The sequence below is a fragment of the Danio rerio genome, chromosome 9, assembly GCF_052040795.2.
Source record: "Danio rerio strain M-AB ecotype USA chromosome 9, GRCz13ab, whole genome shotgun sequence".
In the NCBI taxonomy this organism is placed as follows: Eukaryota; Metazoa; Chordata; class Actinopteri; order Cypriniformes; family Danionidae; genus Danio; species Danio rerio.
The window spans coordinates 57,166,833-57,178,847 of record NC_141029.1 but is presented as its reverse complement, the minus strand read 5'-3'; the positions used below and the strand labels follow the sequence as shown (position 1 = coordinate 57,178,847).

The window sequence follows — 12,015 nt, the reverse complement described above, 5'->3', positions numbered from 1 at the left end:
GTGTTTATTATCATCAAGGCATTGCATAGCATTTTTGTATTTTTTAATTGTAAGAAACATATTATATTATACATATTATATTCACCAAATTTTATTTGTGATGATCATTTAAATTTTCTTATTTTAATTTTATTTAATTTATAATAAATGTTAATTATTTGAATAAATAAATGTTTTATGTTTTTACAGATACCATAATTTTTTAGTAAACATTTATTCGTCTGTTTTAGTTACTTTTTCATTGAATTAGATTTCACTGTAATTAGAAAATACAAAGTTTTGCCATTCTTTTCACTCCACTTTTTGTGTAATTTCTGTCTATTTTACATTTAAATTTGATTTCTTTCTAAAATAGATATTTTATTTATTTATTTTCTAATTTTAATGAATTATTATGTCATTTTTTAACAGATAGCATGCTTTTCTTTATACATTTTACTTGTTTATTTTAAATATTTATAGGTTTTGCCATGCATTGTTTCTTGAGAGTATTTTAGTCTTTCTTAATTTTATTAAATACTTGTTTCTTACAAACATCATACTTTTTATTGTGTAAACCTTATTTTAATATTATTTCCTTTTTAAAATATTTCATTTATTTTGTATTAATATATTTTAGATATTATAAATATTTTATATATTATTTATTTAAACACATATTTTTATTATTTCTAATTTATTTATATTATTTTTAAACATATCATGCATGTGCATTTAGCAGCAAGATAATCTAAAATAACCAATACTAATGCATTACATGTATTAAAATTGACTGTAGCTACTATCTTGTGTCCTGAGACTCTTCCAGTGTTATGGGTTGACTTACAGTATACTGTAATACGTGCGTCACTGATTCAGCGTCTCTCATGTGTGTTTTCTCCACCAGCTCATCTACATGATGGCTACCACATATAACTTTGCTGTGTTGAAGTTTAAGAGTCGAGAGGACTGCTGCACTAAATTTTAACACCGTTGTATGAAAGTGCCTAGAATGAGCAGTTTTCCACTGACAATATGGACTAAAATAATAGAGATGAAAGCAAATGAGATGCTTTGCATTGCTTTTTGACATGTAATGTGTAAATATAGGAGTTTCTACACGGATGTAGCAATTAGCAGGTGCTGTAAACAGAAGAGCTGCCACTAGAGGGCGACATTATTCGCCCCCTGTCAAATCTTAACTCTTTTCAAATATTTCCTAAGTGATGTTTAATGGAGCAAGAACAATTTCAGAGTATTTGCCATAATGTTTTTTTCTTCTGGAGAAAGTCTTATTTGTTTTATTTGGGCTAGAATAAAAGCAGTTTTTAATTGTTTTAAACCCATTTTAAGGTCAATATTATTAGCTCCCTTAAGCAATATTAGTGTTGGATTGTCTCCAGAACAAACCACTGTTATACAATGACTTGCCTAATTACCCTAACTTTACCCTAATTACCCTAGTTAAGCTTTTAAATGTCACTTTAAGCTGAACACTAGTGTCTAGTCAAATATTATGTGCTGTCATCATGGCAAAGATCAAATTAATGAGTTATTACTTGGGAAATATTTAAGAAATAATTACAATTTCACAGCAGGGCGAATAATGTTGTCCTCAGCTATAAATCAAGTGTCTTTCAGTATTTCAGCCTTTTCACATTCATTTTCTCAATAGAGATTCTGTTTTTTTAGTATAAAGTTCTGATGCAAAAACCAAAATAACCAGGTGATTTATAAAATTACAACATTTAATTTAATTAAAAAAAGTATTTTATAATTAGAAAAAGAAGACTTCATTTAAATAATTAGACATGGATTTCATTTATAATGAAATTTGAAGTGTTAAAAAATGACGTATACATAATTAAACAAATATGAAATCTAAATTATTTATTTATGAAGAGTTAAGATGCAAAAAACTCTAAATGACATCTTAAATTTTCTCCTGAAATTTTTTTCAGCCTCCTACGTTTTTGTTTGGTTATATCACTTGAAAGGCAATTAAAAGAACGTTAAGCCTAAACACAGCAGTCTGAGAAAAATGCTGTGTGTATTATTATTATTAATGTATAATATATTACATACTAATTTACAGGTTTTTGCATCTAAGCTCTTCATATATATATATATAAAGTGACAAGTGTAAATTAGCAGCAGTTTCTGCTGTTCTGACGTCAGCTGCAGATGCGAATAAACGGCGTAAGAAAGTAGTTCCTCATACAAAAGAGTTTTTAGACTCTCTAAGTTTGATTTTCTTTTTTATATACACAATTGTGCCGTCAAGCTGTTATGAGTAGCAGTGCAATATGGCTGTATATTGGTACTGGTGGGAGGCGTGCATTGGTTTAAGGCCGCAGGCCAATTGCCTTACTGTCCCACCAGTTACAATATACAGCCATATCGCACTGCTACTCATGTGATATTGTGTTTATAGAACAGCTTGACGGCATAATAATGTATATGAAAAAGAAAATCAAACACAGACAGTCTAAAAACTCTTTTGTATGAGGAACTACTTTCTTCCTCCATTCATTCACATCTGCAGCTGTTGTCAGAACAGCAGAAACTGCTGCTAATTTACACGTGTCACTTTATTGCTAGTGTTTGAATGATTCTCTAGTGCAATGTCCAAAGTGATGACAAAACATTTTAAGATTATAAGGCATGAATTGTCATCAGTCTACAGAGATTTCCCAGTATTTCTCTGTTGTAATCGGGAGATCACAATAATTAACCCAGAAAAAAATCAGAGCAAAGCAAACACTAGCAGATTACTGTGGTATAAATACAGCACTACAGCATACAAAAGAGAGAGAGAACGACTTAGAATGACACTTAACAATTTTATAATGATTTGATCAGCTGTAATTAGAAATTACACGTTTTTTTTTATTATGTGCTCTCTGTCGCCATCTTTTGGCAGCGTCAGCGTCAACCATCTTTGCTCTGCTCAGTATGAAAGGCTGATGGCCGTGAATGCGGTCAATCTCCAAAATTATAATTATCTAAAATAGGCACTATCCTCATGATTAAACTGCATAGTTGCCGTCTAAACAACTACATTCTTTCCTGAAAAAGCCTCAATAGTACATGATGTTGTTCAACAGCTGCAATATTTGTCAGACTGTGGTGAGTTTATTGATCTGCTGTCACTCTATGTGGGCGGAGTAATACAGAAGGGTGAAGAGGCTGTGTGAGAGCTGTTATTACGGAAATATTGCACAGCTATCAGCCAATCAGATTTGAGAAACAGACAGAATGTATGTATATATATATATATATATATATATATGGGCGCAAAAAGGGGGTATGCAGTAAATGCACCACATAGGGGCGCCAAACATTGGGGGTGGGGGTATGGGCATATTGCGAAAACTGTTTTTGAAATTATCCTTATTAAAAGTTTACAATAATAAAAATAATTAAATGTCTTTTGTTAATAATGTTTATTTAGCATTTTATAAGTGTATAATATTGTATTTTATTAAATAAATAATTATACCACCCCTCCCCCTCTGTTGACCATTTGATTGATCCGTTGCAGCTGGATATCATTGCATTGCTCGTTTACAGTCACATGTTCAAAATGAAGAGAGGAGTGAAGAGATGTGGAGCGCAAAATAAAAAACGAAAAAAAACAAGATCAAACAATGCCTTAAAATAAAAACTGCCATGACTAATTGCATAATAAGAGATTGGTAAGATTAAGCCACACTATTATTACCATACTTTTAATCAACTTCTAATGTTTTTGGGAGCAACGGGGCCGCCATATCATTAGTTATTCATTATCGCCACCAAGTCACTGGGCTTATTTAACAAGCAGGGTCACAGTGAAGCACGGCCACACATGGACTGCGTACGAAGACGCATACTTCCATTCTGTATAGCATGTAAAAACAGTAATATTCTATGGTGTGCGGAGGCGCAGAACTTGAACCCGCATACCCCTCGGTACATGTGCAGTTGCGCCCCTGTATATATGAGCAATATCACACGAGTAGCAGTGCTATATGGCTGTATATCAGCACTGGTGGAAGGCGTGTGATAGTGCCCCCTACCAGTGCTGATATACAGCCATATCGCACTGCTACTCGTGTGATATTGCATTTAAACAACAGTTTGACGGCATAATTGTGTATATAAAAACAAAATCAACACGGAGAGTCTCAATAACCCTTTTGTATGAGGAACTACTTTCTTCCACGTTGGATTCAAATCATAAGCTGACAGTTAAACAGCTGAGCAAGCATCTTTTAAACTGTAGATCTGTAGTGTCTGCTTTTTGCTGGCTGTATGTGGGCGGAGTAATACACAAAGGGTAAAGAGGCTGTAGGAGTTCTGATATTGCAGAATATCACACGGCTATCAGCCAATCAGATTTGAGAACCAGACAGAACTGTTGTATATATATATATATATATATATATATATATATATATATATATATATATATAATAGACCACTTGAGAAATCTGTTTCTCTGCATTTAATCGATTTATAAATAACTAAACAAAACTGATTTCTTTTCTTAAAATAACAAAAAAAAATGTCATTCAGAGCCTTCTTTTAAACAAAATAATAAAAAGCGTGCCATGTTTTGAGACATTATGTTTATTTTACAGTTTAAACAGCAACGTTTGGTAGAAAAAAATGTATACACATTTTTTTATGACTCAAATCACTAACAAACATTTAAGGCAGCGAGGTTTTATTTGGATAATTTTCTTCCTTTTTTTTTTTTTTTTTTGAGAAAATGAATGTGATATATTTTTTTTTAATTCCAGAATCTGTTTATTAGGGGGAACTGTGTTTTCTAAAGCTCTTAATTTTCCTGAATTCTGCCGGTTGTGCCAGTGTTTTTACAGTGTTCTCCTCCTTCAGGCCTGTTTACAGTGTTCAGTGTTGTTTTTATCGTTTGTTTAAAGCAGTATTATGAAGATTGTTGCTGTTATTAATCTCCATGAAGTGTTAAAGTCGCTGTACAGCTTCACAACTAATCTAGTCCTCTATGATTTCACTCATATGTTCTTTTAAACACAGACGTGTTCACTGAAAGAGTGAAGAAACACCAGCAAATAACAACTAAGCACATATTTAGCTGCATTATCTGTAAGGCCAGAGTGCATTTATCAGAACAGATCCTGTCATGTATTATTATATGATCTGCTCATCATAACACTGTCTGCTTTATCATTAATAAACAAAAACATGCTGTCATTAGGATGTGTGCTTTGATTTAAACTCATTAAAACATCATATACAAGATAATTAAGATCATAATTAAGATTTTGCTAAATGCGTGCTTATATTGAGAACATTATACTAAACGTCTGCTGGCATGGGTTTAACTTGCACTAGAGGGCAAGATATAATTAGAGTAAATAATTAAATATAAATATAATAATTTAATTGTATTGTTTTTGATTAGTGTTCTATAAAGTTCATCCAGAGTTTTATTACCAAAATGTCAAATATTAATAAAAATATGTTTTCAGCATTGATAATAATCTCAAATGTTCTTGATCATCAAACGGTCATATTATGTTTGTTATTAAAATGCTGAAGTATTCATTTTATAAAAAGACTTTAATTTGTGTTATGTGTTTTAAGTAGTATTGAGTCAATTAATTACATTTCTAATTGAGCCATTTAATTAACATTCACTGTATAAAAAGGCACATAACCATTTAAAAACAAGTCAGATGTTAATGTGATTAAACTTTTCCTCTTTTAGGTAAGTGAGGATGATCAAATGTGTTTCTGTTCTGCTTAATAGCAGAATAATGAGAGAGATATTGTTTGAGAAATTGTTATAACTCTTCTTGAAAGTCGAGTTTACACACAATAAGATTATTCTGCCTCTGGAAAAGCTCAGATGATGATGTCAAGGTTTAGGAAGTTTCTGATTGGCTAATTGAGAATATTTGAGTTAATGTGAGGCACAACTGTAGAATAGTATTGAAGGAAAAGCTCAAACACGCTGCTTCCTTCTGTGACAACATGGGAAAATCAACAAGCCAGAATCAACAACAAAGCCAGATTACAGTTAGCTGAATTACACTGGTAAAAGACTAACATTTGTAGACATGCCGTCTACAAATTTCCTGTAGTCTGATGGAGCTAAGATTGAACTGTTTGGCCATAATGAGCAGTGTTACATTTGGAGGACAAAGGGTAAAGCTTACAAGCCTAGCAACACCATCCCAACTGTGCAGTATGGGGGCGGCAGCATGATGTTGTGGGGCTGTTTTGCTGCAGGAGGGACTGGTCCACTTCACAGCATAGATGGCATCATGAAGAAAGAACATTATGGAGAAATACTGAAGCAACATCTCAACACATCAGCCAGGACATTACAACTTGGCCACAAATTGGTCTTCCAAACAGACCATGACCCTAAGCACACTGCCAAATGAGTTCACATGTGCTTTAAGGAATGACAGAGTGAATGATTTGGAGTGGCCATCACAAAGCCCTGATCTTAATCCTATAGAGAATGTGTGGGCAGAGTTGAAAAAGCTTGTGCGAGCAAGACAGCCTACAAATCTGACTCAGTTACAGCAATTCTGTCAGGAGGAATGGGCCAAAATCCTTAGTGAGAAGCTTGTGGATGGAGACCCAAAATATTTGACCAAAGTTATACAGTTTAAAAGCAAAGCTAAAAAAATGAAATGTGTGTAAACTTTTGACTGTCTAGAAATGAAAAATAAAAAATAAAAATAGAAATAATTAGAAAATTAGAAATAAAAAATTCTCTAAAAAACATTCTCTCATTAATCTGGCATTTAGCAAATGTAAATCATCTAGGTAATACTAACAGACCTAAAATAGTAAACGTTTAGTATGATTTACCATCAGACATTAAAAGAAATGGTCATGTTCCCTTTTTTTAGAGTGTGTGTAAAAATATATTGCATTTTTGATACAAATATTGAATATATAGTGGGTAAAACAATTTTTCATCAAATGTTAGTAACATCCAAAGTAGTCTATACATGCAGAGAAACAAAACTAATTATTTTAGAAATTAAGCTGTGTGTAATGAACTGAAGTGAGGCTGGAAAAGGTAAAGTCAGACATTCAGCTGTTTAGAGAAACTTGCATGTTTATTTTCTGAAACATCTGTGTATATTATCTTAAAACATGATTTTTTCTGCCAAAAAATGTCAACTAGGTTGTATTTAACTACTCATGTTATCTTTACACGGCATGAAAGAGTTTTTGTCTTGAGAGTGGGTTTTTCTTTAAAACAAGCCAAATAATCTGCCAGTTATGTTGTTTTGGGTTTATATTTAGATTATTTCGCTTGTTTCAAGGAAAAAAACACTTGATTTTGACTCCTTGTTTTTGAACACACCACAGTATTCTTTGTTTAGTTACACAATATTTTTACGTTTATTTTTTATAATTATGCACATGATTTATTTACTTATTTGTCTTTTGCTTTTACCAGATACTTTAAACTCAACTAATTGTTTTAAAAGCAACAGATTAACTCACTTACTCTAAGTAAAGTCAACTAATCGTTTGTGTACAGTGCATGATTATTAAATAACTAAACGAATGCAACTTTATTATAATATGTGACTACATTTTTATAATTATGCACATAATTCATTTACTAATTTTTTTTTAACAATTTACTCATTTTGTTTTTAATAACGGCAACTACTTGTTTTAAAAGCAACAGGTTTACTCACTTATTTAAAGTAAAGTCAACTAACCATTTTTACCGTGCATGATTAATAACTAACTTGACTAATGCAACCTTATTATACAGTGTGATTTAACTTACCATTGTTTACAGTGCATGATTAATAATTAACTAAACTAATGCAATATTATACAGTGTGACTATAATATTGAAATACAAACTGATTTAAAGTGCAAAACTATAATAACCTTGATCATGTTCTAATATTTCACCATCCCAGAAGTGGTTATTTTGCTTCTGCTATGACGATCAGAGCTAAATCCACAGTTGAGATGTTGTATTTGAGAGTTTATTAGATGTTTGTCCTCCTCAAAAGTCTCCTGTGTGTAGCACTAGTGGTCTCCACATCTCCTTCTCCTGTTGTGATTTTTGACTAATCATTCAGCGGAGTGATATGGAGCTGTAATGCGCTCTAAACCGGCTGGAACTACTTTAGCTGTGCCTTAATCTGACAATAACCCAACACCTTAGGGCAGGGGTGTCTAAACTTGCTTCAGGAGGGCTGACATCCTGCAGATTTTAGCTCCAGCTTGCCTCAACACCTGCACGGATGTTACTAGAAAGCCTTGTAAAAAGCTTGATTAGCTAGCCCAGGTGTGTCTGATTATGGTTGGAACTAAACTTTGCAGGACACCAGCCCTCCAGGACCGAGTTTAGACATCCCTGCCTTAGGGTGATCATCAGCCAATCAGAATCAAGCATTCAACAGACTTGCAGCATGTGTGTTTTTTCAGCCCAGATGCAGTGTATGTGTGTGTTTTACTAACCCCAGCTTTGCTTCAGCTCTTCCTCTTCACACCCCGAGCTCTTCTGTTTATTAATGCTCATTAAACATGTCTGATGATGAAGCTCTGTCTGTCTGCAGGTGTGTGTGTGTGTGTGTGTGCTGAAGGAATAAGTAAACACACTCGTCATGTTGTTTCGCACATGCATATGGCTTTGCCGTCAAACACTGAAAGGCGTGACATTATCATGTGAAAATTTTAAATATGTAAAAAATTTTTTTTTGAAAATTAAAAAATAATAATAATAAAATTCGTAAAATTTCAGTTTTTGTTAATTATTGTGCAGATAACTTTATATATTATGTTTAATTGCATATAGTGAATATAATTTTTATTTTTAGTGATTAACGGCAGTGGTTCTCAAAGTGGGGGTCGCGAGACAATGATGGGGGATTGCTTGGTGATTTCCAAAAATCTCATATGTTCTATTAAACTATTAGAGGTGTCATTTTTTTATCAATCATTATATATTATTTGTGACCCCTGGGGTTACTATGCTAGATTAACATCACAGCAATAGTGTTAGTTGCGGCAGAATTGATTTTGCGGTACAATAATAAACTTTATAAAACTCACATACATTTAAAATTAAGGCCACGACTGAACAAGGAGGATGATCTCCAGCTGGCTAAAAGTCTCCAAAATTAAACCAAGAATAGTCTTGTGCTATAAACATTGTACTCATTCTCATTAAGTGATGTTCATTTTAAATTAAACAAATGAATAATGATTATAATAAAGATATGGTGGCACTTTTTAGTGTCGACAATATGCTTATGTTTATATAGTTCCTATTGGTGTATGTGTGTGTGTGTGTGTGTGTGTGTGTGTGTGTGTGTGTGTGTGTGTGTGTGTGTGTGTGTGTGTGTGTGTGCACTATTGTGTGCAATATTTGTATGCTTATAACCCCCTCCGAGCATAGTGGGGCTCGCGAGTCACTGGAGTTGCTATTTTAGGAGTCACTGCCTGGCTGAAAAGTTTAAGTAACCCAAAATCACGGCACACAAACTAATGAAAGTTATGATACCTTTTACTTATTTTGTTGCAAAAGCCAAATATAATATCAGCTTTTTATATAAAGTTAAAAATGTTGTGCGTTTTAGTGTAATGTTAACACATTTAGTATAGTAAGGTTCTGCAAAATAAAAGTTTAATAAATTGAATAGCTCTTTTATAATATTTATCAATATTTTAACATCATAAATATGCATTTATTTCATAATAACACCAAAAAAATGTTAAAGAAAATTGCAAAATGCTAAATATCATCATCCGTAAAATTATTAAACAATATCAATATTCAGATTAGTGATATTAAATTAAATATGTAATGAATATGAAACTTAATAGTATCTATTTTATAATTAGACTACATTTGAAGATTTTAAAAAAATATTAATTTATGTTGGCGCAGTGGTTAGCACTGTGGCCTCAAAGCAAGAAGATCGCTGGTTTGAGTCTCGGCTGGGTGAGTTGGTGTTTCCCCACAAGTCCAAACACATGCGCTATAGGGGAATAGATGAACTAAACTGGCCGTAGTGTATGAGTGTGAATGTAAGAGTGTATGAGTGTTTCCCAGTGTTGGGTTGCAGCTGAAAGGGCATCCGCTGTGTAAAATATATGCTGGATAGGTTGGCGGTTCATTCCGCTGTGGCAGCCTCTGATTAAAAAAGGGACTAAGCTGAAGAAAATTGAAAGAAGATTGAATGAAAAGTAAAACTGAAGTGAAATACTATTTGTAATATTAAAATAATGTTTAAATATTAAATGAATATAAATTTGTTTAATATTAATTCTAACATTACATTTAAAACGAAACCAATAATAATAATACTATGTGTACAATGTGTTTCATTATAATAAAATAATATGAATATGTATAAAGACCTCAACATTAAGACACCATGTAAAAGACAAAAGCATACAGGTTTGAAACAACATGAGTGCGAGTGTGTTTTCATGCAAGCGTGAATTATTCCTTTACATGATCACATATATATATATATATATATATATATATATATATATATATATATATATATATATATATATATATGTGTGTGTGTGTGTGTGTGTGTGCGTATACACCAATCCTGCATTCATTTGATGAAATATACAATAAATACAGTTCAATTGTGAAATATTACACATTTAAATAACTGTTTTCTTATTAAGTGTAGTTTCACCTTTTGTTTATTCCTTTAATTCAGAGAATATTTAGCATCTTTACTCCAGTCCTCAGTGTTCATGATCCTTCAGAAATCAGTGTAATATGAGGACTTTTTATGATGTAGCAGCACAGTGGCTCAGTGGTTAGCACTGTGGCCTCACAGTAAGAAGGTCGCTGGTTCACGGCTGGGTCAGTTGGCATTTCTGTGTGGAGTTTGCATGTTCTCCCTGTGTTGGTGTGGGTTTCCTCTGGGTGCTCCGGTTTCCCCCACAGTCAAACACATGCGCTATAGGGGAATTGAACTAAATTGGCCATAGTGTATGAGTGTGTGTGTGTGAGATTGAGTGTGTATGGGTGTGTCCCAGTACTGGGTTGCAGCTGGAATAGTTGCTGGCTTAGGGACTAAGTTGAAGGAAAATGAATGAATGAAATTTGTAATATTTCACAATTTTCCTGTATTTTAATCAGATAAATGCATTCTTAGAGAGCAGAATTGCCTTCTTTTAAAACATTAACACATCTTCCTGACTTCAAACATTTGATGTGTGTACAGTTATAGTACAGTTGAAATATTTGCCCTCCTGTGAATTTTTTATTTTACTTTATTGCTATCTTTTCCACATATTTCCCAAATGATGTTTAACAGAGCAAGGAAAGTTTCACAGTATGTCTGATAATATATTTTCTTCTGGAGAAAGTCTTATTTGTTTAATTTTTAGCTAGAATGAAATCAGTTTTTAATTTTAAGCTTAATATTATTCGCCCCTTTCAGCAATATTTGTTTTGGATTGTCTCAGAACAAACCACTGTTATACAATGTCTTGCCTAGTTACCCTAACTGTAACCAGTGGTTCCCAAAGTGGGGGTTGGGATCCCCCCGAGGGGTTGTGGGACAATGAGGGGGGTTTGCTAGGCAATTTCCAAAAATCAAATTAATTTTAATAAACTATTTGAATTTACATATTTTATCCATAATCCATTTAAGAACAAAATCATAGTTAATAGTAACATTGTTAACATGTTAATGATAAACAATTCAAAAACAACATGCAAATATACAGCCATCAAATGAATTCAGTTCAGCTTTATTTGTACTGTATAGCGCTTTTACAATGTAGATTGTGTCAAAGCAGCTTCACATAAAAGATCATAGTAAACTGAAACAGTGAAGTTCAGTTTTTAGTGTTTAAGTTCAGTTCAGCTCAGTTTAGTTCAGTTCAGTTCAGTTCAGTTCAGTTCAGTGTGGTTTAATAATCACTACTGAGAGTCCAAACACTGAAGAGCAAATCCATCAATGCGCAGCTCTATAAGTCCCGAACAATGCAAGCCAGTGGCGACAGCGGCGAGGAAAAAACTTCACCCAT

General features: G+C 32.9%; 1 protein-coding gene and 1 long non-coding RNA gene across 7 annotated transcripts in view; one reads left to right on the top strand and one right to left on the bottom strand.

Annotated features, from left to right (window-relative positions):
- Positions 1-12,015, top strand: part of gpm6bb (glycoprotein M6Bb) — a 96,415-nt gene that overhangs the window by 78,109 nt on the left and 6,291 nt on the right. Inside the window, 1 exon segment of one of the 6 annotated variants that reach the window (NM_001362554.2) lies at positions 887-5,223. In NM_001362554.2, the coding sequence (NP_001349483.1) occupies positions 887-967 (81 nt within the window). In that variant the 3' untranslated portion in view covers positions 968-5,223. 6 annotated transcript variants of the gene reach the window in all.
- On the bottom strand, positions 7,213-9,986 carry LOC147842483 (uncharacterized). The gene is made up of 2 exons (XR_015500148.1): positions 9,359-9,986; positions 7,213-8,582 (listed from the first exon to the last, which is right to left on the bottom strand). It is a non-coding gene; the product is annotated as an uncharacterized LOC147842483 (long non-coding RNA).